Source organism: Synchytrium microbalum (genome assembly GCF_006535985.1).
Source record: "Synchytrium microbalum strain JEL517 chromosome Unknown SmJEL517_scf0031, whole genome shotgun sequence".
Classification (NCBI taxonomy): domain Eukaryota; kingdom Fungi; phylum Chytridiomycota; class Chytridiomycetes; order Synchytriales; family Synchytriaceae; genus Synchytrium; species Synchytrium microbalum.
Genome location: NW_022158380.1, coordinates 170863 through 198618, shown reverse-complemented (window position 1 = coordinate 198618; position 27756 = coordinate 170863). Strand labels below are relative to the sequence as shown.

The window sequence follows — 27756 nt, the reverse complement described above, 5'->3', positions numbered from 1 at the left end:
TGTCTTTTATGTGATGGCAACGAATCCATATAATAACTGGACAACGCCCTGCCTCGATGGCAGTGCTGGGACCATTATATCTGCTACGAGTTGGTGCGCTGACGGGTTTTACTGTCCTAATGTAAGTTCTTCAAAGTGTGAGGTGCGATTACACCTGCATCGGTGCTCATTCCTGAATTTAGATGACGCTGGGAGAACTACCTGTATCATGTCCACCGAGTCCACGGTGTCTTGTACAGCGATTGCTATCGATTCCATGCAGTATGGTGCGTAAATCACAAATCGTGACATTGACAACCAAAGACGCTGATAAAGGGTGGTTTTTAGCCTCAAGGACGGCTGGAACCGATCATTTGCAAAGCGGGATACTACTGTCCTGATTATTCGAAGCAGACTATATGTCCAGAGGGGTCATATTGTTTGACTGGTACGACAGGAAGTTTGGTTAAACGCTTGGTAGGAACTTTTGACCGATTTTTAAATTGAAATCATGTCAATTTTCTAGGCTCAGTTGCTCCCATACCATGTAACCTTGGATCATGTAAGTCGCATGGCAGTCACTCACTCACACCTTTACCGCCGTTGCCTGACACATATTTTTAATCTACATAGCATGCCCTCAAGGAACCACATCCCAAACCTACTACCTACCGCTCGTGATCTGCGTCTTCCTAGACTTTGGCCTACTCTTAATATGGATTCACGGACGCCTGATCGAACGTCGACGCCAACGTGAATCTAAAGATCTCGCAGATAGTTCATCAACAACATTTAAATTCAATACGAGTCCCGGTCTCGTGTCTGCTTTTCAACGCGGGATGGATGGTCATGTTTTGACTGTTGGTATTGAGTTTCAGGATATTTCGTTGCTGAAAGGTGGCAAGCATATCCTGACGAGGGTGTCTGGAGGTATAAGGAGTGGAAAGTTGACTGCTATTATTGGGCCTTCTGGTGCTGGAAGTAAGATACTTGTCACGTTCACGACTGTTGGGTTGCTGAATTTCTTATTCATTGACCTCGATACAGAAACAACATTTCTCCATGTTCTCATGGGGAAGTTACGGCAAACAAGTGGCGAGATGCGCATTAATGGGAAGGCTACTGAATTACACAAATGTAAAATGTGATTTCAGAGTTGATCAATCTTCCGAGTGCTAACGGCATTTTTTGTCTCCATTAGACCGTCGCATTGTGGGCTACGTACCACAAGAAGATACAATGATACCAGAACTTACCGTCCGCGAAAATATACTGCATTCAGCTCGGATACGTCTACCAAGACGTTGGTCTCGACGTGAAGTGTCTGATTACGTCGATTTGGTTATTGATGTCCTTGGGTATGATTTGCATTCTGATGCTTTAGCGTACTGAGCTCATCCTTTTTCCGTCTGTGCTAGGTTGACCGAAGTAGCCCATTCCCTAATTGGAGACGATATAAAGCGAGGGATTTCTGGCGGACAGAGGAAGCGTGTCAATATCGGGATTGAACTGGCCGCTGTGCCGGTAGTGCTCTTTTTAGGTATCTTGTCATCAAAAACGAAACTTGGAAGCTTTCTGAATGAATATCTGACACGTCTAAATCTTTAGATGAACCCACGACAGGACTCGATTCAACAGCGGCATTAGCCGTTGTAGAGTCTTTGAAAGCTGTTAGCTCCACGTTGGGAATAACGATCGTGTCTGTTATTCATCAGCCTCGTTCTGAAGTAAGTGTGGCCTGTATTTATTTACTGCAGCAGAAGTCTCACTATGACATAAAATTAGATATTCGAGACCTTGGACGACGTCCTGGTTCTAGGACGAAACGGTTTCACGTCATATAACGGACCAGTAGCAGACGCACAACCGTATTATGAATATCTTGGTTATAAAGTGAGTCCTCTCCGAGCAACCTCTGTATCAACCTGAAAGACTGATATCACCCATCAATGATAGTTCGGAAACGGTAACCCAGCAGACACGATACTCGACATTCTCAACGAAAAGCAAGCCCGACCAAGAAACTCCAGATACGAAGACGGTGAAGGACTCGACGGACTGCCTTTGCAAAAAATCATACTAAGTCGAGGCCAAAAGACTTCTCCACCATCTCCACCGCTATCTATACACACTCCCAACGATGGACAGGACGTCCTCCCTCCACGTTCAGATTCTTTGTACTCGCCCCTTCTTCTTAAAGGACCCGAGCTTCAAGGAGAAGATGATGTGGAAGACTTTGACAAGATCGCAACGAGACTGGTGAGGGAACGTGGTGCCAATTTCTTTATGCAGTTGTATTATTGTCATAGTCGGTCGATGCTGCAACAGAAACGGGCTATTATGTCGGTGATATTGGAAGTTGTTGTTGGATCGGTTGCTGGATTGTTGATGGCTGTTGCAGCAGGTAAATGAAAGCTTTGAAACTTGTTAAACGACTTCGAACTTACCTTGAATCTAGGACAATCCGAGCTGTATCGAGCACTCTGGATAACACCATATACAGTAATAAGTCCTTCGACACAGGACTGGGACGTAGCGTTATACGCTCTTCTAGTTGGATCATCGTCTGCATTAGCAGTAAGCTCGTCAACTTTTCACCATCGATTCAAACTTCCTCCCCTCACTCTATCCCAACCATAGGGTGGTCCACCAGGCACACGGGTATTTGGTTTCGAACGCCCCATAATGTGGCGAGAAACCGCATCTGGACATTCACGGCTTGCCTACTTTCTAGCCAAAAACATATCGTTTACATACCGCATGATCCTATCCGCGGCCCATTTCGCGGCAGTGCTACATGTGATGGCAACTCCACCTATAGCATACTCGTCTTTGTTTTTGGTCATAATGGGCAACCTGTTTGGAGTTTATGGGCTGAGTATAATAACATCGCTGTGTTTCAGGATTGAGGATGCTGCGTTGGCGGCTGTTATATTCTCTATGGCTGCTGCTATTATGTGTGGATTTGAACGTAAGTTGTGTCGAGATGTTGAAGGTTGACAACTAACATGCACATCTTTTGTGCTCTTGGTATAACACCCACCATGATCTAATGCATCTTCCATTTCACACTCATAGCTACTCTCCACGACGCCCAATCCTGGAACCTCGAATGGCTGTGGTCTCTAAGCTACAACCGCTGGACGGCAGAAGCAATGGTGTCCGAGTACGCAAATCCATACAACAGTGTCTACATCACAGCATACACCAGCTCAACATACGGATACACATTCAATCGATTTGGGGTTGATATCGGCATAGCAATCGCCATTGGAGTTGGATTTAGATTGATTGCGTTTGTGTTGATGGTCGTTACGAATCGCGAGAAACAACGATAGTTTTAGTAATAAGCGATCGGTATCTGATACTGTAATAATTCATTGTATAATTAATTGAAAAAAGATAATTATCTAGTTGGATTTTTTTGACTGTGGTTGTGCTTCACGCTCCGCTGCGTCGTCGTGACAATCCTTTAACCAAACCTTTGCAAATTGCAAAGTGCCTGTGAAAGTAGCCCCAAAGCCAGAAATTGGAATCGCATACCACTAACCTTACTTGCCGGACGCTCTGAATACCTGGTATCGATTAGGTTCACCAGGATCCACCGGAGCTCAGAGCCTCAATTTGACTAGAACAATCAAAACACACGTCAGGCTCAAGGCTCTGCATCATGAGTGATTTCACGGCATTCTGGATCAATCAGGCCTTCAACTACGCATACAGAGATGTGGAAGTTGATGGCATTTGGAAGTACGCTGTCATCGCAGATCTAGGCATCAGAAAATTGTATCACATCGCATCGCAGCTGACATCGTTGTAATAAAATAGCGTACCTAGCGATGGACCCGTAATCCTATCCGTCGTAATCCACGGCGCATGGTATCTGGACCCCGTACTGATGTATAAGGTGCTGTGGTCGTTGAAAAGACGACATCCAAGATTCGTTGCTGCTGCACAGTATATCCAGACAAAACCCATCTTGAAGTGGTTTTCACAGGGGTTTCGGCCATGTATGTGGTTGTATGTGCTGCTTCGGTTTGCTTGAACACCCGCTGATCATTTTGATGTTAGTGTTTATCGAACGTGGATTCGATCACCCTCAGAGTGCTACTGGCACGATAACTTGTGATGATTTGGAGAGTGAGAGGACGAGAGTTTATGGAATTGGGACACAATTTACGAAGGAGTTGTCCAAGTGAGTATTAGGTGCTGTGCAATTTCTATACCAAGATATCATTCGTTCGCTGACATGTCTTTTGTCTTTTTGTGTTATTAGAGGCATGAACATTTCAATCTACATGTTCTCATTCACTGATGTTGTTGAAGTTGTGTCTGACACTGAACTGGTTGTTGTCAAGTGGACTAGTTTTGATCCTGTAAGGCTGTTTCCCAGGCGTATATTTTTTTCCACGCACCGATTTAAACCAACGCGCCAATTAGGAAAAATTTGCTGAATTAATGAAGACGGGAACCAAATTCCAAGTACACCCCAAATTCGACCAAGCAGGATTTTACGATGAAGCTGTGGATTCGCTGCAACAGGGTGATGCGATTGCTATCTTTCCTGAAGGGTACCCGCATCCTTTTCCTTTCATCAGTAAGGAAAATAGTCTAAACAAAAAAAGTTACGGCAGATCAACTCACTGCTTTTGTATTGTATAGCTGATTTTTTCCCTGGTGGCATCCTAATGGGCCTCTCCGCAATGTCACAATGCGACAACATGAACGTCAAAATAATTCCCGTCGGAATCTCATTCGAAAACCCAGAAGTGTTTCGTTCTTCTGCCATCGTGAAATTCGGAAGTCCCGTCACATTCTCTCCCGACGACGTATCTGCATTCAAGGAGGGTGGAGACAAGAAAAAGGAGCTCATGAATTCCATGATTGACAAGATGAGAAATGAATGTGGCAAATGTATTGTGCAGGCTCCTGATCAGGAGAGTCTGGCTGCTGTTAGAATGATGGCGAAACTTGCTACCGGGAATCCGTATGGGATGAATAAGATTGTTAGGGATCGCGTTGCGAGACATTTTATGGGCAAGCTGGGAGAGAATGCGGAGGATAAAACTGTAGCTGCTGCTCAGGACCGTGTTGGGACGTATATGACGACGCTGCGGACTTACGGCTTTGAGGACTCTGTAGTTTATGAGATGAGTCGCATTGAAGGATCACTCGCAGTCATCAAGTTGATGGCTTCTGTATTGATTACAGCTGTTTTGTTGCTTCTTTCTTCACCAGGGTAACCAAAAAAAAAACATCAATACTTTTGTAACACATATGATTCTAACAAGGCAATTCAATTCCAGGCTTATATTATCTGGACCGTGGAGACTTGTAGCTGAACGATATACGTGGTTTGCACTCGCTGGTAACAAAATCTGATCTCATCCTTCACGAAACATCCTAACCCATTCATTACACCCATACAATAGAAATCCAAAAGAAGATCCCTTTCGTAACACCCAGAGTCCACCGTGGAATGACACGTTTCTTCTTCCTGCTTATAACCTTCCCCTTCATATTCATGCTCTACGGAATACTTGTCGCAGTACTGGCCAACCAGGTCGGATCCATCCCAGCCGGACAAGCAATCGGATACTTTATAGTAACGTTCATAGGGGTATGGACTCTCACGATCTTCACATTCAAGACCATGGACGCATTCTATCTCAGTTGGGCTCGTACGAGGATGCTGTGGTTGCGTAATACAAAACCAAGTATAGCGCAGTCTATACTGAATGAGAGGTTGGAGGCACAGGTTAATGTGGTTGCCTTTGTGAAGGAGTTTAAATTGAGAGTCCCTAATTTGGCTAATGTGGGTGGGACGGAAGTGCCTCAGATTGAGGTACAGAAGGGATTTGTTTGGACGTCGGCGGTGAAGAAGCTGTCTAGGGGTAGACAGCGTCACGATGTGAAGGCGTGAATGAGGTTAGTAGGTATTGGTAGTAATGTCGTAGTAATGTATTGATTTGTCGTGTTCCTTTTGTTGGCTGGAGTAATAAAAGCAAGTAATTTGGTAGTGAAAAGTGGATTTGAGCAAGCGATTGATCGATAGACACGAGATTGTACGTGACCCTCTGTCAAGTTGGTACTAGGACACGTAGTTTGTCTTTCACAACGTCAAAAGTTTGATCAAACACGTCTTGACATCAACACGAGAGGGATTTCAGTATTCCTGTAGGTCGATATCAGGTATCAATTGAGAATCTAAGTATTAAACTAGTCTAGTATAGCATGAATTTGAAATAATTGCTCACACGATTCGATAATTAGAATGCACATATAGATCAAGCAACGGAGGGAAGGATCAGTCAAAGCAGTACGGTCACATAGTACGGAACTATATAAAAGAGCCATTTACCTGTCTTCCAGCCTCTCGTAATCACCTGCAACAATGTCCTCACCAGCAACAGTAATCGAACAGATTTTGAAACTCTCACCGAACGTTCAAGGACAAGCCATATCCACCCGCCCCGCTTTCATACTTGCAGGACCGCCTGGTTCCGACACGTCTGCATTCGCTGAACGATTTGCCAGGGACAATTTCTGTGAATATCTATCACCATGTCATTACATGCATAAACTCATCACTGAAAAGGACAATACGGATCCGCTGAGAAATGAAGTGGCTGGATATCTCTTGTCAGGCCAGGAAGTGCCGAATGAAGTCGTGCTCAAGTGTTTGGATGCCGCTATTAATTCAGAGGAGGCGAAATCTAGAGGTGTCATCTTTGTTGATACTGAAACCGTACATGGAGCAGTAAGTTAACTTGCTTCGGTTCTACAATTAGGATTTGTATTGGAAGGCCTCTCTCAACTTGAAAACGACGGTGACGTGCTCCGGCGTCTGATAGAAAACAGTCTGGCACCAACACACACCGCCATTCTTATCGAACTGCAAATGACTAGAGAGGATTCATCGGTGCGGCTTGTAAACCAGTACACGGATTATGAGACTGGCGTGTCGTACACTGTTACCCAAGTGGAAAAGTCACGGGCGGCGATTGCTAGTCGGCCTGTACCCAAAGACGGTGAAGGTGATGAGGAAGCTGAGGAAGAAGCAGCGGCAGACCCTGAACCTGTAGAGGATGAGATAGCTGAGGATGAAGAACTGGATGAGAATGGAGAACCTATAAGACGATACGTAAAGAAGCAGCCGCCGCTGATACCTCTCACTGTGAATGGGCCGGAACTGGAGTTGTTGTCGCAGGATATTCTGAATAGGTAATGTTACGCATCATCGTATCCTCCTCCGTCTCAACAGCATCAAAAGCTCACGCACTGACACACCCCAAAACAGACTCGTCACAAACCCCCAATTCTCACAACAAGAAGTCGACAAAGATTGGGATTCATACGAGAAATTCCAAATCGGGCTCCGTAGCGTATATAAAACACTTGGAGTCATGCGAACCATCAAGGCCGATGCATCACAGCATCCAGATGTCCTATCCAACGATGTTTTGGACAGGCTCGCAACTGTAGATTGGACATTGTCGCATCGTGCACCGCCATGTATTCGTATTGGGGATGCTACTCTTACAGGTTTGGGATTCCTTCGTGTCATTATCGCATTAAACGAAGTCTGACTGGATTTTTTTGTGTGGTTAGGAGGTCTGAGTATGCCAGAAGCCAAGGCCAAACTCGAAATCTTGGATCTAGTCGAAGGAGAAGCACCACGGGATTGGAGTGACTGGCGACATTTTTGTCCAGTGGCATTTTCAGAAACTGATGAGCTTGTTGCTGGACAGGTTGTCATTACGGCTGTTTACAAGGTACAAGAGCAAAAAAAGCAATATGGAAAATCAATATCGCTCCATACCTCAACCACATCTCGATCATTAGGGATCTTTATACTTCTTCTCAACTGAAGAACGCATCAACAAATTCATAGCAAATCCAGAAAGATATCTCGCTACACCTCCTCGTTTACGTGCAGTCAAGATCTGTATCTTGGGAGGTCCAATGTCTGGTAAAACCACACAAGCAGACTTGCTCTCGAAACTGTATTCAGCAAAACGTATCAATGTGGACTCGATCTTATCTTCTTGGGACTTGAATCGAGATCAGGCTGGTCTGAGGAGCAAGATACCTGTTTACGACAAGGTAAAATGCTATACCGATACTTGAAGCGATTTTTTTGGGCAGAGATTCAAATCTTTTGACTAGATTGTGGTGACATGTCAGAAGGGACAACCAGTCACAACTGAGCAAATGGTGGAAGTTGTGCAATGGGCTATAGCTGAAGAATCACCAACACGGAATGGATGGATTTTGGATGGTTTCCCGTATACTATAGATCAGGCGAATGCTCTTGTTGCTGCTGGTATCAAAGCCGATTTTGTGGTTACTCTTCAAAGTGGTATGCGTTGTCCACTTTACCTTTTTTGCTGATTGCTCCAGAGTCAACTCCATTTACTATATAGACGCCAAGGACGAAAACGTAATCGCCAGAGCCGCCGCCAAACAAATAGATTGGAGAACAGGTCTAGCAAGTAAAGAGATATCAACAGATCCAACAGCCATTGCGGCATATCCAAACCTAGTAGACTTGTATGGATCTGCTGATGTAGAGAATCATGAGATTACAAAGATTCTTGCTGAAAAGTCGTTTTCGGCACCAACTGACGATGTGGTGTCGACTTGTAGTTTTATTCGACGACTTATTGATCCTTTCGTGCCTCAAGCTGGTATGCTCTTCCGATGCAGTACCATTTTTTTGCAAACTGGCATTGTACTGAATCCATTTTCTTGAAATAGTTGTGGCAGCTGAACCAATCCCAGAATTCGCAATTATGGGTCCATCTAAAGATTATTGTCCAGTTCGATTAGCAAAGGACAAGGTCCTTGTGAGAGGAAATAGGAACTTTGGAGTCAAGTGGCAGGTAAAGATGGTGCTGTGATTATGAAAAACTGTCCGTCTGTTGAAGCCACTGAGAATGCTTTTTGCCTAGTCATTATACTTTTACTGCTCGACAAGTCAAGCCCAAAAGGAATTTCTCGCCAATCCAGTGCTGTTTGCTTTTGCACCTTGTACGACACCACCGCCGAGGATTGTGTTTATGGGAGCTCGTGGTTCTGGCAAGGTATGTTTGAACCAAAAAGCAGTGTCCCAGCAAGCCAGAATTAATATGAAGTCTTTTAGAACACCGTCGCATCAGAGTTACTATCACCATTCAAGGTTCCCATCGTATCAATGTCTGATTTAATTAACGAGTACATGCAGTCCCAGACAGAAGAATCAAAAGCCAGGATCACTGAACAAGGAGATCCTCAAGTCGCTCTTCCTACTGCAACCGTTATCGAACTTGTTAGGAATTTGTTTACTTCTGAGGTAACCAGCATTATGCCAGATGCGGTATTTTTCGCGTTGCTGAACTTCATTGTTTTTAGCCCCACCAATCACAAGGCTTTGGTCTTAAAGGCTTTCCCCGAAACAAGGCTGACACGGAAGCCCTCTTCGCAGCAGGCTTATATCCAGATGCGTTCGTCCATTTACGTATTGATGCAGAGACATCAGCACAACGGATGGTGAATGCACGAAGGGGAGAACCGATTATGAGTGCTGATGACGAAGCTGCGTGGAGGGATGAGTTAGTTGCTAGGTATGTGGGTTTAAGTGAAACAAAGTTGACAGACTGAGGATGAAATGACCCCATTGTTTCTCTTGATTTTGTTAGCGCCGACAATGAATTGGCATCTATCGCAGATTCAGTAGCTACCATCGAACCTTATAATGTGTTGGTGATTGATACTGATGGGGGTCGTCCTCTTCGACCGTTGTTGGCTACGTTAAGGAACGAGCTGAGGACGTTCTTGGAATGTGTAAGTTGTTGATAGCCTCGTCGTCGTCTCGTTATGGTCTTGACGTCGTGGTGCTTTTTTAGCGGTCAAGCTTATTGACCAATGTGGTGCCACTGGATTCGGTCATTGCAGAAGGATTCTTGTCTGCAGGATTGAAGAGTTTCAGTCCGTATGGGTATGGGTCGCACTTCACAAAAGCAGGACAGGTGAATTGAGCACTCATTCGTTACGGTGTTTTTGCAATTTAGGCAATACTGTCCTGTCACAATGACCAAGAGTAGAATCGTAACTGCTCAAATCTTTGGTAAAATGCCAGCTATGACTGGAGATTACGTATATTACCTTGCCGATGAGAGTGCATTGCAGGTTCGTAAATCAGGACGATGAAACGATGCCAAATCGATCCTCATTTTTTTTTCAACAACAGGAGTTTTCCATCAACGCCCAAAAGTACATCTCATCACCACCCATAAAACCAGCTGTACGACCAATCATCAGCGTCATTGGCCGTCCGAAGTCCGGCAAGACGGCTTTATCACGTCGCCTAGCAGGTGATTTAGGAATGACATATGTAGACATCCCAGCTGCTGTATCGAGTCTGTTGGAAGACAATCGCCAACCACTGCTAGCGCTCAAAATCAAGGATATCTTATTGTCTGGACAATCTGTGCCGTCTGATTTAGCTGCTCAAGCGATTGTACGTGTCCTCTCACGGATATCATGTCAATCTCATGGTGTAGTGCTAGACAATTTCCCAAGTAGCGTGAAGGAGGCGGAACTGCTGGAAAAGTGTGGTCTAGTGCCGCAAACATTCTTTGAAATGAACGTATCTGAATCCGAAATGATGAACCGCACACGAGCTGATTATGACGTTGAGGTGTCTCAAGAGCCGTTTGCAGGTGCTTCTGTACCAGGGATTGTAAAGGCACAGGATGCGGTAAATCAGTCTAATATGAGTGAACTGAGACAATGGGTTGCAAACTCATATCATGGATGGGAAATCATGGACGGAGCAAGATCTAAATGGGCACTTGCAACAGACGCAACCAAAACAATTGAAAGGGCTATTGAACGACGCCAAGTATATCTCCTTGGCATATACAATCATCGCGCCGTCAGTGTAGATGCTAGTGGTATAGACTCGAAACATATGGATACTCATATGGGTGTATTTGGAGATTTCTGTCCAGTTTGTCTCGTAGATCGTGATGAGCTTGTACCTGGCTCTCACGGTACGAGTAACATGGCAGAGTATGAGGGGTATTATTACAGGATGGCTGGTGCTGATGAGTTGGGAGCGTTTTTGAAGGATCCGACACGGTATACCGAATCGGGCAAGACGCTGCCGGCGTCGCTGCCTGTTAGACGTAGTATAGCTGAAGTGAGGAATCAGTTTCCAAAGCAGGTTGAATTGCAGGGGTATTGTCCTGTTACGCTTACGGAGGGGCCTACAGGGTGAGTTGCAATGTTTGAAATATTGCCAACACGTATGGGTTGAGACGCTAATATGTATTTTTTGCACGCCATTCTTTCTATCTAGACCTGCAAGTGTAGTACCAGGCGAATCAGCATATACCGTCGAATGGAACTCGAAACTCTACCAAATGGCCAACGAATCCCAAACTCTCAAATTCATTAAATCTCCCTGGCGCTACACTTCCGCAACCCTCCCAGCAGTTCTCCCACCGCGTAAAGTCCAAATCCCAGTAACATCCCTTCCTCTCGTCGGATACCTCGAACATACAGTCTCAACAGCTCTAACAGACGCACTCGGAGCAGTCGGCAAACTACGCCCCAAATACCCATTCAAGAGCATGTCTAAATCAGCAAACCAGTACATGGGACTGTACTTAAAAGCACATAATCCGAAATCAAAGGCTTGGGTGCTTGAGAGGCAGATGAAAAAGTTGAAGGTGTTTGAAGGGGAGTGTGCGCTTGTTGAGCAGGTTCGAGGGGGTGTTACGGAGAGTTATAAGGATGCGAGTGGAGAGGTTGAGGTCAAGTTGGACAAGTTTTTTGGATTGAGGAATCATTCGGCTGCTATGTAAAGGTTGATGGTGTAGATAGGTGGTGGATTTAAGTTGTAGATCTGCTTTGTAATGCTTGTAATACTGTACAATAATATTGAAGGCTAGTGTTGAGCGAGTTAAAGTGGGTGTGGATGTTGCGCTTGATGGAGTTCGAAGTGTCGTGATCGTTGATGATGGACGTATTGGTGTTTCACGTCCACCAGCATTTTTAGTCGCCTTCGAATACGGAAATAATTTATTCTTCGTTGAATTGAACATCTTCCTGTGGACTTCCCCTTGTAGAACTCTCACATTCGCAAAAACCATCACAACATTTAAATATCACGACAATGGAGAAAAAGACCTTAAACCAAGAGGGTCTGCTGTCTCTAGAGCAGCCACTAATAAGGGTAATGTGTTCCCCTTCGTGCTTCCCTTTCTCTGCATTCGAAAATCACAACATTTAATGTTAACACCTCCTCACACACCCGCGAATATGATGATAGGTGCCATTAGAGCAATTCCGACGAGCCTTCAAGACATCCCAAAAATATATTGAAAAGGATCTCGCAGCCCTGAATACCGCATCTGTCGAATTAGCCAATCGGGCTGGAATGGGAACTACATTGGCTGATGATGCCTGCAAGAGTCTGGATGCGATGGCAGAGAGGTTGGGAAAGCTGAAGAGAAAGGTATATTAGTGAAACGTTGCAACGTGTTGCATCGTTTGTTTCGTTTTCCCTGGTTTTTTTGCTGAGAGATTCCCCTGCACCACCACCAACACCATAGTTGGAAGAATCCAAGAGTGAAGAACTACTCTACACGCAACGCAGCAAACTACGATTGGATCATCTCATGGAATTGTCGAGTATGACGGCTGCTGACTCAGAAGAGTATGCGAGATGGAGCAAGACGCGATTGGATCGTATTCTTGTCGAGTTTATGTTGAGGCAAGGGTATAGTCGGACTGCTGAGACTATGGCCAAGGAGAGTAATATCAAGGTATGCTATTTTGATGACTATTACATAATATGATGTAGTTATTTTTTGCTGACCTACAATCTACTTTAGGATTTGGTTGATATCGAACTCTTTGTCCAATCCCGTCGAGTCGTAGAAGCTTTAATGAATAAGAGCTGCACGGAGTGTTTGCAGTGGTGTGCTGAGAACAAGTCAAGCTTGCGAAAGATGAAGGTACGTTCGTGTCATGTATCTCCTATACTATCTGTTTTTTTGGCCTCTAACTTTCTTCAATCTGATCAAACAACAGAGCACGCTTGAATTCAATCTCAGACTACAAGAGTACATTGAATTGGTCCGTATAAGAAAGTTGGCTGATGCCATCCTGTATGCACGAAAGCATTTGACGCCATGGGCAGAGACCCATTTGAAGGAAATACAGCAAGCTATGGGGTTGATGGCGTTTACTCCTGATACCACGTGTGAAAACTATCGGGTAGGTTGAGAATGTTGAGGATGCGCAAAAAAACGCGCAACTTTGAGAGATGGATTGCGAGAGAATTTCAACACTCACATCGTCTTCTCTTTCGTCTCCAGGCCATGTTTGATATGGACAGATGGCACCAACTCATCGACCAATTCCAAACCGATAATTACGCACTCAACTCCTTAACGTCTCAGCCACTCCTCTACATGACACTCCAAGCCGGAATGGCAGCTCTCAAAAACCACGCATGCTATCAAGAAGCCAACAGGAATATGAATTGTCCTGTCTGTGCATCTGATACGTTTGGTGTGCTGGCTGAACGATTGCCATCGTCTCATCACTCTAATTCGTGTATTGTGTGTCGGATTACTGGGAATATTGTGAATGAGGATAATCCGCCGATGGTGCTTCCGAATGGTTATGTTTATTCTCTCAAGGTGTGTTGAGTTGTGCTGTCTTGTACAGGCTGTTGCATGAAGTAATCTCACCGTCATTTTTGTTGCTTGGTTGTAGGGATTGACAGAACTCGCAGCAAAGAACAATGGGAATATCAAGTGTCCTCGAACTGGATCCACGTATCATATTTCTCAGCTCCGGAGAGCCTACATTGCCTAACAAAGGAATGCTGGACCGGTATATTATTTGTAACTGCATATCTGTAAAACTGGCATATTATTGTTGGCAAAATACTACACTCTTGTACCTTCTTTCAGTTTGGTATATGATATATCGTATATCCAGTGCTCTGTAGATAGCTCGTTTTGTGCTCTGAGCTGGAACAATGTGCTGTGGTGTTCAAAGACGTGCATATTGTTGTTCCAGCCATGATTCATTGTTTGATATCAAGAATTTTTGATAATATATTTGGCGTTTGAATGGAATCGTGTTTGCGTCTGTTTACGAGTATTCATAATCACAAGGCATTCATTTTTCTCGTGCCAAGGCCAGCAGTATTAGGAGGCAAGATAGGCGCGAGACGATTGGCTCACTTCTGACTGACACATTGTACTTGCATTATTGTCCTTTGCAAGCTTGTATCTCTTGCAACCAAAGCTGGGTGAGTGCACAAGAAAAACCAAACAAGCAAAACGAGCTGATTAAAGGCCAATGCTCCTTCTTTGTATTTGCCTATTTTCAATTCAGATATCTGACAAGTTCTCATCTCGTTTATTAGGGCTCTCATACACGAAATTCCTCTCCTTGCCATCAACATCAACCAAATCTAAACACCTACCATTCTTCAACACAAGCTCCCACAGCAACAATGACACTCAACCTGGAATTCGGGCCTCTCATAGACATTAACGAGGCATACAAACTCGAAGTGCTCGGTACGCTCAAGGCCATGCAACTATAGCTTCTTGCTATTTCGCTTTTTTGCCAAATAACTTCCACCACCACACACATCAGGCTACCCCCCCTCGGAAGCTGCTACCCTTCCCAAAATGACATACCGAAACACGATCGCCCCGCACCTCCAACTAGGAGCCTACCTTCTCCCTTCGAGGCAACTAGTAGGCTTCATCGAAGCAACATCATCATCCGACACACACCTATCGCATGACTCCATGGACGTGCATGTACCAGAGGGAAAGACAATATGTATCCATTCCGTATGCGTGGATCCGCAGTTTAGGAGGCAGGGTGTGGCCTTGCGGTTGTTGAAGGAGTATGTTGGACGGGTCAAGGAGTATGGAGATAGGATTGCGTTGATTTCGCATGAGGAGCTCGCGCCGCTGTATGAGAAGGGCGGATTTGTGATGGTTGGGGAGAGTGGTGTTGTGCATGGTGAGTGATATTGATGTTGACGAAAAAAACAAGACAAAAGGCTGTCGCATTTACTTGAAGCAACTTTTCTAGGACCCGAACCATGGTATGAGTTGCAATTGGAACTCTAATATGCGGTGGTGGTGACTACATTGTGGATGATATTTGGGCATTTGTGGATATCCAACTAGAAAGCAGGAAATTGGCTGAACCGCAAGAATCCTTATGCCTCTTTTTGATTATGTTTTATTAAATTGATACACGCTTGGTGGGAAAATGAACGTGTGATTCGTATATAAGTGGCAGTGACAGAATCTTTGACATCAAGCAACAAAAACGCAGAAGAACTCTTGGTGTTAAGTGTTAATTCATTTTTGGTCACTAATAACGCGTCTCCGTGCTATTATTCCCCTCCATTGGTTGGTAACTTGCTTGTTCTGTCATGTCGACTGCGTTTCGGGTGAGTTGTATGCACGCATGCTGTACATCTCAAACGCATCACACGATCACAATCACCTCATCACGAGCAGCAACTATATTATATTATATAATACACAGATATGAATGGCCGAGTACGCAATCCACAGCCATATCCAGCGCACTATCACGAGATCCTGAAATATGCCTTGCCTTGTGTACAGGAGGACGACGATAGTGGCGATATATCACGAACTGCAAACTCGATCTCGTCACTGATCTCATCCGACGCTACAAAGAAGAAGACCGTCAAGAAGCCAGTCGTTAGAGTTGCTGCAGCACCACGTCCAACCGTTGCTGCTGCTCAAACTGCTCAAACTCCCATTAAAACCACAGAGCCAACAATCAGGGTATAAATATGGAACCGGCAAGAGCAGAAGGCCACGTATTCTAACACTTATATACATGTAGATGGACTTTTCAGACGTCCCAGAGGACGCCCTTCTCCGCTACACATCCACATACATAAAGTCCAAAGTCTCGGCAAAGCAATCGAGAGACGAGCTAGTCGACTTATGCAACAGGCATCACGCATCTACAAAGGACCTCAACGAAACGGACGCAATATCCTTCTTTCTCTACAAGCTTAGGAATCAAGGTACGTGTTGTTGCTTGTAACATTTACAGCGCAAAGCTATTATTACAACTGCTAACACCCTACACTTAGACAATATCCTAAAACTGCCTCCCAAAATGATGGAGCCGGCTAGCATGCATCCATCGAATGGTAAACTCGGGAGGAATAACAGCAACCAGTACTCGCCACAATCACATCACAACCAAGTATATCACCACCACCAACAGCAGCAGCAGCTCCCAGACCTGTATACGCTTTTCAGGCCACAATATTCAGCGTTTGGACATGACGACAGGATTAATTATGAGATACTTGTGGGCGTTATTACGAGTTCACATCTGGGTATGTATTGGCTGCTTGTTGTCGTTCGGTTGTTCTTGCACCTGTGTTACAAACACTCTATTACACAACAGAACAAGCATTCAAACTCTACCTATTGGACGATCTCCCCGCCGCATCAACACATCTTGTATTCTGCCTGAGTGATGAGCGCAACGCTTCACTGCTACGAAAATACTTGGAGGACTCGTATACGCGATTCTTGGCTCGTAGTAACCGGTAACACCGGGCGGAACATATGTGTATATACTTGCTTTAGCTGGGATATTCTTCAACTCTGACTTTGCACTTGTATCTAGTTTGTTTTGTACGCACTAGCACTAAAGTTAGCATCTTGTAGTATAAAAGATATATATAAGACGTCATGTACGTGTAAAATACAGCTCTAATTCTACGTCGCGGTTTGGTGGAAGTCATCAGGGTGGTCAGGAAGACGTTTAAGGCATCGATTCAGTGAAATCCTCAATTTCGGAAGGGGATGTCCTGCGGGTAGGCATCCAGGTGAGCAAACAAGCTGAATTATCGTTTCGCATCGCACATATTGTTTCATATATATTCTGAATCTTGCTCTCTCTACTAGACTGTTGGGAATTGTGTCTGCATTTATCAGACAAAAAACCCAAAACACGCAAATGAGCACTCCAGCTCCACAACCAGCTGAAAATGTCTGCAAGACATCACCTGACTCTACAGACGTCAACGTCAGCGCCTCTGATCTCCCAGCCCTCCCCAAACAGGCATCAAGACCACAAACGGCACGAGCATCAACCACAACTATGGGATCAATGAGCAACCTCGCTTCCACAAACATTGTGGCTGTAACCGCTGAACGTGACGCGCTAGCACGCAGTATTGTGGCCCTTACAGATGAGAAACGGGGACTGGTTGAACGTATGAATTCGAGCGAGAGGGCTATTCAGAGCTTTATGGATTTGTTGAGTAGGGCGGTTGGGGATGCTGATGATGTGAGTTATCATATGCTATCCTGTGTTTGGTTGTGGTTTTGTGGAGCGTCCTTTATTTATTGATGAGTTTCTTTTTGTGGCATTCAAACACTTTTACTGACAACCCCGGTTTTTTGTGTAGACGGCAAACCTACAATCTGTAGCCAAAACTGTAATCCAGTCCGTGCTCGCAATCCTCCCCAACCTAAAAGTCGAAACCCCGTCTACCGACACGTACGCTGCTTCACCGTCGACCCAGGCAATGCAGAATTTCTTATCGACCAATGGTTCCAAAAAGACATTGCCTACGCTGCATGTTGATGGAGGCGCTATTCCAGCTGCTGTGCTGGATATCTTTCCTGTTTTTAGAGGTATGTGTTGATAGCTTGACGTGGTTTCTTTTGCGAGTTTGAGGATTTTTTGGAACTGACACTATCAATTTGAATAGATTTCCCGGCTGAGGTTAGAGAAGATCTTGTATTCGCTGCTTACGAGTTGAGGAGACGACAGGGACAAGGGATTGTGAGGATTGGGGATGTGGGTGCTGAGATGTTTTTTGTTATGCGTGGAGAGGTAAGCAAAATTGAAGATGCAATGTCGTAAGGTGGCGTATTTTGGCTCTTATTTTCAAACTCTTGACTCTCAAAAAAGCAAGCTACCATTGAAGAACAATACTGAACGTAACTCACACCACACACACAAACACATCAGGTCTGCATCATGGACGGCGACTCTGAAGTCTCATCCCTCGGCAGCAACACCTTCTTTGGCGAGCTAGGCGTCCTTTTCAACACCACCCGCACCGCATCCGTCCAAGCCAAAACCGACTGTGTCCTCATCGTACTGACAAAACAAAAAATCGAGCAAGCAGTCTCCAACTACCCCGACCTGCAACAAAAACTCCGTCACATGGCCGACGAGAAGGGAACCTGGTGGACTACTCAAAAATACCGTCCATTCGGCAACAAGTTTGGTGGTGAATTCGTGCTTGATGTCGCACGACGCAATTTACGTAAAGTGTCGCTATTCGCTGATGCCGATGACACGTTTTTGGATAAACTGAGTCTCAAGATGCAGAGTATCGTGTACAAGCCGGCAGATTTGATTATTGAAAAGGATTCCTTGTCGGATGCGATCTTCTTTGTGGTGTCGGGAACAGTCCATGTCCTTGGTGACGATGCGGTTACTGTGCATGCTCAGATGTCGTCTGGGTCCTTCTTTGGAGAGGTCGGTGTGCTGCTACATGTGCGCCGTACGGCTAGTATTGTTGCTAAAGATGAATGCTCGGTGCTCAAGTTGCTGAAGGCGGATGTCGATGAGCTGTGTTTGAGTAATGTGGAGATGAAGAGGCGGATTGAGGAGGTTGCTAATGAGAGATATCATTTGTTTATGGGGAGGAGCCATAGTCAGTTGGATGCTAGTAGTGCTACTGCACGTGCCAATGATGAACAGAGGAGTATCTCGACTAATGGGATACCGGAGCAGTTCCACGTTGAGATGAATATTCAGAATCTTAAAAAGGTATGTTTGGGTTTGTTCGTTGCCGATTTCGTCGCGTCTTGTTAAAAGTACGTTGTTGATCACCTTAACACTCACGTCTTTACACACACACAGCTGGAACTATTCATGGAATGCGAAGAACACATTGTCGACGAGCTCGCCCTCAAAATGACTCAAAAAACCTGGAACGCCAACGACCGCATCATCAACTGTGGCGATAATGCCGACGGAATGTACTTTATCGCCATTGGAGAAATCAACATCATATCAGAGTTTGGCCAGCTGCTAGATTTCGGCAAGATTGAATATGTCGGTGAAGTCGCCATCTTGGAAGATGTGCCCAGAACTGCTACCATTGAAGCTATTACAGAGGTGTCGACTTTCGAATTGAAGAGACAGGATGTCAAGGATTGTATTGCCAAGTACCCAGCATTTGCGAAACATATTGAGGAGACTGCCAGGAAGAGGTTGCAGAGTTATTTGATGCGTAATGTGCTGGCTTAGGATTGGTTTATTGAGGAGTGACAACAAGACGTTTACAGGAAACCACATATATAGTAGAGTCTGCATTGAAATTCGAAAACAAGTGACGAATTAAATAGTAAAACGTAAGAATTGGTTTGTTTGCAAACACGTGTCGAAGATTACATTCGCGTTGAGCAGGACACATCACAAAAGCCAAATCATCAAACCATTACGTAGCAGCTTATGTTTTCCAACTTTAAGCTTAACAAAAACCAAGCGTGGCAACAAGTTTGACCTTCTCCTCGTTCTTGATCTCCCTCCTCCCCTTCACTCACACCAAAAACAACAAAGATGACCCAGTCAGGAGTCGAATTCATGGGCGTCGACCTCAAGGACATCGAGTCCACCTCGATACCCTCACTACCACCGACCTACGACACGCTCACCACCGAACTTGCCTTCATAAAACAAGAAAACGCAATGCTCCTCTCCCGTTCTCGCATCCACGAAGATCTAAGAGCCACACTCGTAACTGCTCTAGAACAGAACGAGCAGAATACGCGGAAATTGAGAGAGTTGGCTTCTCAGGTATGCTCGATCTATTCAAATCTATTCTAGATCAGTTTGGGTGCAAACACATTTTATGTTAGTTATTGGAAGTACTCTCATCAGCAGAAGCATCAAACGCCGTGCTTGTATCGCGGCTGAATACCGCTGTGGCCCCGGCTGTGAAGGTGCAGTCGGTGCATAGCAGTTTCGCGTATCTCGCGTCGGGTGCAAGTACAGTCAATAATCATGCAGTGCATAGTGTTGAGGTGGAGGCACGTGTTGGGGCTGGCAACAGCAAGAGTAGTGCTGGGAATAATAGTATTGGTAGTGGTGGTAGTAGTACGGGACAGGAGAATCAGACATCGCTGACGTCGACTTTGCTGGATTCGTGTGCGCTTGTAAGTGTGTGATGAAGCATTTGTGCGGATTGACAGCGTTGTTTATTGCTTATTATTATATATTACAAACTATGCATATATTAACAAATATCTCTCTCCCTCTTCCCACTACATCTATATCTTATAGCTAGCAGACCTCTCTCAAGACTGCAAAGACCGCATCATAAACGGCTCCTACGAGCTCCGTCGTCGTGCCGGCCAATACATTCTCGAGGAGGGCGACGCAGCAGCCGAAATGTTTTTCGTGCTTGAAGGATCTGTGGTCGTCCTTGCCAAGAACGAGGAAATATCTACACTGTCAAAGGGTACCTTCTTTGGTAAGATTGGATTGCTTCTGTCTTTATGAATTAGTTGGATTTTGATCGAAATGACGAAATAGGTGAAATCGGAATGCTATTTGGCACGCCGCGCACGGCTAGTATACAGGCCAAGACAGACTGTATATTGGTGGTTGTTACAAGACAAAAGGTCGAGGATGCGCTCAGCAAGTACCCAGAGATGAGAGGGCGGGTGCAAGAGTTTACGGAAAAGAAGGCCGAGTGGTGGGAAAAGCAGAAATATCGGGATAGCAATATGAAGTTTGGTGCAGAGTTTTTGGGGGATATATCGAGGAAGGATATTAGAAAGGTATGTGTTGTGGTGGTTTACACCCCCCAAGAAAACACCCAATATTTCGGTATGAATACTGGTTAACCTAGCACTAACACTCTTTATACCTTGTTAGCTGGCCCTCTTCAAAAACGTCGAAGAAGAAATCGTAGACCGCCTCGCAATGACCATGATCCCCGAAGTATACAAGAAATCCGACATTATAATCCAAAAAGATACCGACGCAGACTGTATTTTCTTTATCGTGCGCGGGACCGTCGAAACACTAGGCGAAGACGGATCCGTCGTATCTGAAATGAAGTCTGGACAATTCTTTGGCGAGATTGGTATCCTGCTCGCTGTTAAACGAACCGCTACCGTACGAGCCAAGGAGACTGTCTTTTCGCTGAAACTCAGTAAAGCGAATTTGGATGATGTGTGTAGTGGGTATGAGGATATGAGGCTTGCTATTGAAGCTGTGGCCAAGGAGAGGCAGAATCTGATGACCAAGGCTACGAATGCTACGGGTGAGGCGCTGGATAGCTTTGCGTTGGAGGTTAATACGCAGAATCTTAGGATGGTATGTGTTGCGGGCGAAAAAACAGCATTTCCATAATCACACGTGATGGAATAATACTCACTGCATACCTGTTGCATCATACTAGTTGGAGATATTTAAGGATCTCGAAGAGCCTATACTGCAGGACCTGGCATTGAGCATGAGCTTCGCTGCGTGGAGTCCTGGTGAATACATTATACGGGCTGGTGAAAACGCTTTAGGGTATGTGGCGGTTTGCGAGAGATCTTCAAAGTCGCAATCGGTTGTTCTTCTATATTCTCTGGCTGTTTTGGCTGAAATGCCAGGTCACTAACCCACCAAAACAAACCACAACCTCTTATGACATACAGAATGTACTTTCTCGCAACGGGCCAAATCGAAGTATTCTCCGAATTCGACCAGCTCATCGACACCGCTTCGGGACCTGGAGCTTATTTCGGTGAAGTAGCCATGATTCAGGACGTGCCAAGAACAGCATCAGTTAAAGCAAAGACGAAATGCTGTACATATGATTTGAAGAGGAGTGATGTGCAGAGGGCTATGGGGCTTTATCCGAGTATAAAGGCCAGGATTGAGGAGACCGCGAGGGATCGGTTGCAGGCTTATTTAATGAGGAATGTGCTGGCGTGAGATGAATGTTGGATGGTAGAGAGGTGGAGGTTTTTGATACCTGTAATTTTTGCTGCATTTTTAAAATACATCAAGTGTTATGAGGTTGATGGTGTTTCGTGATGATGCTCGCCCGGAACAAGGAATGGAATCCCACTGGTATTGAAGTTGAGTGCAAAGTCTATAACGGGCAGTTCGAATGCTCTCCAACCGTCCTAGCTACTTGGAGCTCGAGCTCAACTGAGGAAACTGGCAGGAGATTGTAACCACGTCGATTGTGAAAATGTTGGCATTTCATTTTATTTTCCTCCCAACGGCCTCTTTGACCAAGTTTGCGCCCTCGCTAAAGTCGCCACCCCTACAAGCAATGCCATCATTCTGCATTCGTCTTTAAAATGGCTGTTTCTCAAGCAACAAAGGCCACATCAACTGCTGCTGCGTGTATTGCAAAACAATCACGACTGCAACAAGAAGCTGTCTTTTCATTCAGACTAACCAAAGCTATATTAAATGAATTCTTGTAAAAGAGACGAATTAAGACAAGGTTCCGTATCAACCACCATTCAAACAAAGTAACAGAAATACTAAAAGGATGTATAACACTAATTCACGGACGTAGACCCCTCACAGTTCAACCTAGTCTCTTATCGGGCCTTGTAGGTTCGACTGACAAGAATTCCAATATATCCAAGCGTCCAATGAATAACAAAAAATAGGAATGCATATCCATAAGATGTCGCGTTGGCGTTTGGAGAGTTGGGGTTGACATTGTATATAGACTCGATGAATGAGTCTGCTGATGGAACGGCACTACCAAAGAAACTTGTGTAAGATTCCAAGACTTCAGTGGCACCAGCACAAAAAACTCTCTGCCACATCACGTACCAATACGACAAGTCAGGGTATACAGCAAACGGCGCCTTTGCCAATACAGAAGCGCCATCCCATAACCCAATAGCACCAGCATAAGTTACTTGTCCAGTCAATGTAGCTGCACTTGATCCAGCAGGGAGATATGGAAGAGCCTGCACGAATGCCGCACCTTCATTCGTTGCTACTGTTGTGAATACTGAGGCCGGAATGGCACCTGCAGCTACGTATGGAGCTAAGACGGATGTGTTTACGGCACTGAGACTTTGGATGTATCCGAGTTGAGTCTAGTCATAGGTACAATCATTATCAGTATTTTTTTTGGTAGTCTCAACTGCAAAAAAATTCAATGGAAAGGGAGTCTATACCTTGACAAAGGCATAGTTTGTTGCATTAGCTGCTAAGTCTCTTGTTATGGTCGAGTTCAATGAGGCGCCGACACTTGCGTCAATGATCGGGATGATACCGTTCATTGGCAGTGGGATGATGGATGTTGGATCGCAAATCAACACATAGCCTCGTGTAGTTTGGTATAGCAAGTATTGTACCTGTATAAAGTAAGAGCAATTCAGATACAGTCGTGGCAAGGGCTTTTTTCGGGTTCACATTCATGCTCAGACAAAAACTTACAGTCCATCTCCAGTACGAAATGTAGGGTATCCAAGCTAGTACTGGACTCAATTGCTGGTTTCCGGATTGTCCACCTTAGGTTGTAAAGGAGAAAAGAGTCATTCATTGCATCATGATGATGACAATAAATCTCAACAATGACGACCAAGCAATGATGAAGATCCAAAACAAATTCAAAAGCATTACGAGAGAACAGGTATTGCGGTGCTCACCTGAGAACAAGAATAATACCAAGCCGTAGCTTATCAGAGCGGTGTACGCCTGGACCAAAGTCTTTGACCAAGCTGAGATCATTTGAGTTGATGCAGTAGAGATCCATGATTGCATAATCAGCATGGCAATGAAGAGACCTGTAAAGAAAAATTGGTAACAAGTTAGTAACTAATCACGTGATTATGTTCTGAACTACAAACCAGTCGTTCGAAAGGCAATATTTCATGGTTTCATGCAATGCACCTCACCAAAATACGTGGGATTCAATTGTGCCATGTAAAACACAATCGTAGCTTGAATCAAAGTGACCACCATGGTAACCGTGTTTTCGACCAGCGAGTAGGCAAGATAATATGGCATGGGAGAGTAGAAAGCCGAAGCCGTTTCTTGAATATATAAAGCTCTGTCTTCCAAGAATTGTGGAATGGCCGCTCCAGCAGTGAATGCTGGCAAGAAAGCGAGCGCCGACACAAGAGAAGTAGCATTACGAAGTCCACCAATAGAATGATCTGAAGACACCCTCCAGAAGATGGCACCAAAGATGAGGGATATGCAGGAGGATACAAATACACGTCCAAATGAGGTAGATGGATTCCGTCTGTATCGTTGTATAGTTCGGACCAAGTTGAGGTAGAATTGTCTGAATACCGTGGTCTCATACAAGTTGTCTGAGAAGTCGAGCTGTGGCAGAGATTGACCTGAGCTCGCCAAGATGAGATTCTTTAGTGTGGCATCGTTGGCTTGGCCGACTGCTGATGAAGCATAGTAGGAGGCGGAATCTAGCGGTGCAGCTGCGATTACATCCAGATAGTGTTCGATGGCGTTGGTGAGCTCTGGGACTGGGTGGCCCATTGTAGCGTAGAATTCTCTTGCTGCTGGGATAGGACCAAAGTAGCATGTTCTGCCAGCTCCAAGAAGTAGACAAGAGTCGAAGAGGTTGAAGACGGCTTCACTGGGTTGATGACTGATCGATGTGGTGAAAGACTCTGTGAGAAACGTAAATAGAGGGACTAAAAAACAGTGGAAACACTCACATAACAGTGACGACAGTAACGTTCTCGGCCTTTACATATTGCAAGACCAGCTGCATGGTGAATTTTGCACCATCTAAAGTAAATAAAGAGTAAGACAACGCGACAAACTAGATACAAATTGATTGCTTACAATCATCTAGTCCAGACGTCGGCTCGTCCAAGAACATTACTCGTGGCGAAGCAACCATTTCAGTTGCGATTTCCGTACGTTTCTTTTCACCAGTCGAGACACCACGAACCAACTCGTCGCCAATATAAGTATCAGCGATATGGCTCAACCTCAATTGTTGCAGTACTTGATCAACACGGGCTCTATGTTCAGCATCTGTCGTACCGCGAGGCATTCGACAACGAGCAGCAAACAAGACCGTTTCTGAGACAGTCATGGTTGGTACGTGAGCCATGTCGTAAGTGACGTATCCAGCCCTCATTCTGAAGAAACGGTCTGGGCGTTTGCCGTTCACGAGGTATGTTCCGCCTACTTTGCCCACATTTTTGCGTCCAGAGAGAATGTCGACCAAAGTAGTTTTCCCTGCTCCAGATGCTGCCCGAGGACGCGGATAATATTAGTTCCAAGATTCAAACTTCAAGATTCAAACTCTTGGTGGCAACAATGTTTGACGCTTAAATAACGTTTTCAAGGCTTACCACCAAGCACAGCAAGCGACGTCCCTGGTTCGACATACCCAGACGCACTCTCAAGAGCTGCCACAACAGTACGATTGAATATCGAGCCAGAATTTACATGGCACGAGATGTTTTCAAAGGTGAGTGTGTATCTAACGAAAGATGCAAGTTAGTAAAAAACAACCTGGGGCGGATATCAAAAAAAACAAATTTTATGAAAGTATTATAGTTGAAAATCATAATGCGTTAGGATTCGTTGCGTGATGCCTCTCCCCCACGGATCTCCAGACAAAACACACTGAAACACGTGCATTGCAGCAATTCCACCGACAAATTTCAATGAAGCTAGACCCACCCATGAAGCTGTTTAGAAGTCTCTGTAATCCCAATACTCTTCTTTTCTCCCATGATGTTCCTCTTATGCGTGATTAATTATAGTTTTGATTTGATGCCTTCAGGATGGAGTTCAGGCAGATAGTAATTTGGCCTCCAGGATCACACGACGACCAGAGCCATTATCCCTTTGTGTTCCCCTTTGATTGTTCCGAGTGTCACTAAAGTCACTGCTTTTTCCCTTTTGTTGACGTGAGGGAATGGCGATGCAAAATCCCAGACACGAGGTTTCGTTAGCAACATAACAAGGATCAAGAGAATTTAAATTCAAAACAAGGTGAGTAAATTGGGATTCTGTGCTGCGTTCTGTTTAGATCAAAGTCGACGTGATCTGGGTCAGAAAGGTTTGAATTCAGAAAATCATGGGGGATGGTGGAGTGTTTGAGGTCTTTTTCAAAGAATGGCCGACTTAGAGATTGCTCATATCAAGATAGTGTTGTGAGGGTGAAGAAAAAGAGATTCCTTTTGAATTATGTATGTTGTATTCTTCTGATACGCTCAAATCAGAGCGACCGATATCAACTTTACGGTGTTTTTCAGCTTTTCGTGCTTTTTGAAGAAACGTGACAAACCGCATATTTACTGATTTAAACGCATTCAACACCTATAGAAACGAAATCAAGCAATGGCGGAGACGTCAGTCAAGATTAGCTTCATTGAGAAGAATATGCCGGTACGTTATTTATGTTTGTTAATTCCTTCACTTTAAGAGTCAAAACATAATCACTAAATCGCCTTAAACAATAAGTCATATTTTTCATTCAGCAACATAACCGCAGCCGTAAAATACAAGGGTACTCAAAAGGAATTACTTAAAGGTGTTTCTGGGTTCGTAAAGCCTGGAGAGTCACTCGCAATTATGGGTCCTTCTGGCGCAGGAAAGACCACATTACTCGATGTCCTCTCGTATCGTAAATCAGTCGGAACATGGTCTGATGACATACATTTAAACGGTGTTAAGCTCAAGAAGGAGGCTTTCATCAAGAGAGCCGGTTATGTGACATCTGAAGATGTGCAACACCCAGAATTGACTGTGCTCGAGACTTTGAATTTCGCTGCTGCTTTGAGATTGCCGGCTCAGAGCTCTGCAGAGCAAAGAGCACAACGTATTGCTGAGGTTGTTGATGAGATGCATCTTAATGATGTGTTGGGACGTAAAGTTGGGTCGGCGTTGGAACGAGGTTTGTCTACTGGTGAAAGGAAGAGGCTGAATATTGCTTTGGAGTTGATTCCTGTTGCCTCAGTCTTCTTCATGGTAATCCAGACTTCATGATTGGGGATCTGTTGCGTTGGTCGTTGTGAATACTGATCTTATGCCTTCAAATTTCTAGGATGAGCCAACTACTGGTTTAGACTCGAACACCGGTCGTGAAGTCATCTCCTCAATCATGGAGGTTGTCAGAGGTCGTCAACTGGCTTGTATCGCCACAATTCATCAACCCTCGTATTCCATTCTTCGACAATTTGACCGTCTCTTGCTACTCGCTAATGGTGAAGTCGTTTACTTTGGACCGACTGCTGAGGCCATTCCGTACTTTGAGGAACTTAATGTTGCTGTTGTTGGTAACCCAGCAGAGATTTATGCTGAAGTGTGAGTGTTCACCTGCTTGTATCATTCATTACGTTACGATTTTTTTGTGCGTGCAAAACTAATGTAACCAACCTTTCGTGTTTGTCTAGTCTTGCAGCTCAGCCAGACGAATTCATTGCAGCATATGCAAAATCAACCTTGAGAGCATCCAACGAGAAGAAGATTGAAGAAATTCACTCTGGTACAGGTTCAATTGCCAACTTTGTGTCAACCATTGAAGATCCTACTGCTGGTTTCTGGGGATCTCTTGGATTTTGGCAGAATGCTACTGGTTTGAATCAGGCAAGTTCATGTGATTGTGATGACTAAAATGTGTCGCTTTACCAACAATATACCACTCTTGGAAATTTACAGGTCTATCAGCTCATTACACGACAAGTTAAAGTC

General features: G+C 44.7%; 7 protein-coding genes across 7 annotated transcripts; 6 read left to right on the top strand and 1 right to left on the bottom strand.

Moving 5' to 3' along the window:
- Positions 1-13: 13 nt before the first annotated feature.
- SmJEL517_g04542 (uncharacterized protein) lies at positions 14-3317 on the top strand (the record flags this gene model as incomplete). The annotated part of the gene is made up of 14 exons (XM_031170470.1): positions 14-121; positions 183-266; positions 328-427; positions 506-541; positions 613-960; positions 1027-1116; positions 1181-1337; positions 1398-1519; positions 1588-1706; positions 1765-1872; positions 1936-2383; positions 2438-2556; positions 2620-2950; positions 3058-3317. The coding sequence occupies 14 exons, from the start codon at positions 14-16 to the stop codon at positions 3315-3317; spliced, it is 2430 nt and encodes an 809-aa protein (XP_031023560.1).
- A 3056-nt stretch (positions 3318-6373) lies between these two features.
- On the top strand, positions 6374-11831 carry SmJEL517_g04541 (adenylate kinase; the record flags this gene model as incomplete). Its single annotated transcript, XM_031170469.1, has 16 exons — positions 6374-6701; positions 6771-7203; positions 7280-7524; positions 7591-7754; positions 7825-8085; positions 8149-8341; positions 8406-8669; positions 8740-8864; positions 8934-9065; positions 9125-9313; positions 9373-9584; positions 9660-9804; positions 9867-9958; positions 10032-10149; positions 10211-11238; positions 11324-11831. 16 exons carry the CDS (start codon positions 6374-6376, stop codon positions 11829-11831), a joined length of 4437 nt encoding a protein of 1478 aa, XP_031023563.1.
- A 311-nt stretch (positions 11832-12142) lies between these two features.
- Positions 12143-13854, top strand: SmJEL517_g04540 (uncharacterized protein; the record flags this gene model as incomplete). The annotated part of the gene is made up of 7 exons (XM_031170468.1): positions 12143-12202; positions 12299-12484; positions 12582-12794; positions 12864-12986; positions 13063-13248; positions 13350-13676; positions 13753-13854. The coding sequence occupies 7 exons, from the start codon at positions 12143-12145 to the stop codon at positions 13852-13854; spliced, it is 1197 nt and encodes a 398-aa protein (XP_031023562.1).
- Positions 13855-17031: 3177 nt separating this feature from the next.
- Positions 17032-19347, top strand: SmJEL517_g04539 (uncharacterized protein; the record flags this gene model as incomplete). Its single annotated transcript, XM_031170467.1, has 5 exons — positions 17032-17364; positions 17486-17714; positions 17792-17916; positions 18055-18864; positions 18958-19347. The coding sequence occupies 5 exons, from the start codon at positions 17032-17034 to the stop codon at positions 19345-19347; spliced, it is 1887 nt and encodes a 628-aa protein (XP_031023583.1).
- A 312-nt stretch (positions 19348-19659) lies between these two features.
- Positions 19660-22032, top strand: SmJEL517_g04538 (uncharacterized protein; the record flags this gene model as incomplete). Its single annotated transcript, XM_031170466.1, has 7 exons — positions 19660-19896; positions 19959-20255; positions 20383-20572; positions 20635-20882; positions 20980-21423; positions 21509-21624; positions 21753-22032. The coding sequence occupies 7 exons, from the start codon at positions 19660-19662 to the stop codon at positions 22030-22032; spliced, it is 1812 nt and encodes a 603-aa protein (XP_031023584.1).
- Positions 22033-22655: 623 nt separating this feature from the next.
- On the bottom strand, positions 22656-25793 carry SmJEL517_g04537 (uncharacterized protein; the record flags this gene model as incomplete). Its single annotated transcript, XM_031170465.1, has 10 exons — positions 22656-22821; positions 22897-23168; positions 23250-23429; positions 23512-23585; positions 23724-23861; positions 23973-24688; positions 24759-24831; positions 24889-25302; positions 25407-25537; positions 25741-25793. The coding sequence occupies 10 exons, from the start codon at positions 25791-25793 to the stop codon at positions 22656-22658; spliced, it is 2217 nt and encodes a 738-aa protein (XP_031023600.1).
- A 610-nt stretch (positions 25794-26403) lies between these two features.
- On the top strand, positions 26404-27678 carry SmJEL517_g04536 (uncharacterized protein; the record flags this gene model as incomplete). The annotated part of the gene is made up of 4 exons (XM_031170464.1): positions 26404-26451; positions 26527-27033; positions 27110-27369; positions 27459-27678. The coding sequence occupies 4 exons, from the start codon at positions 26404-26406 to the stop codon at positions 27676-27678; spliced, it is 1035 nt and encodes a 344-aa protein (XP_031023556.1).
- Between the last annotated feature and the right edge of the window lie 78 nt (positions 27679-27756).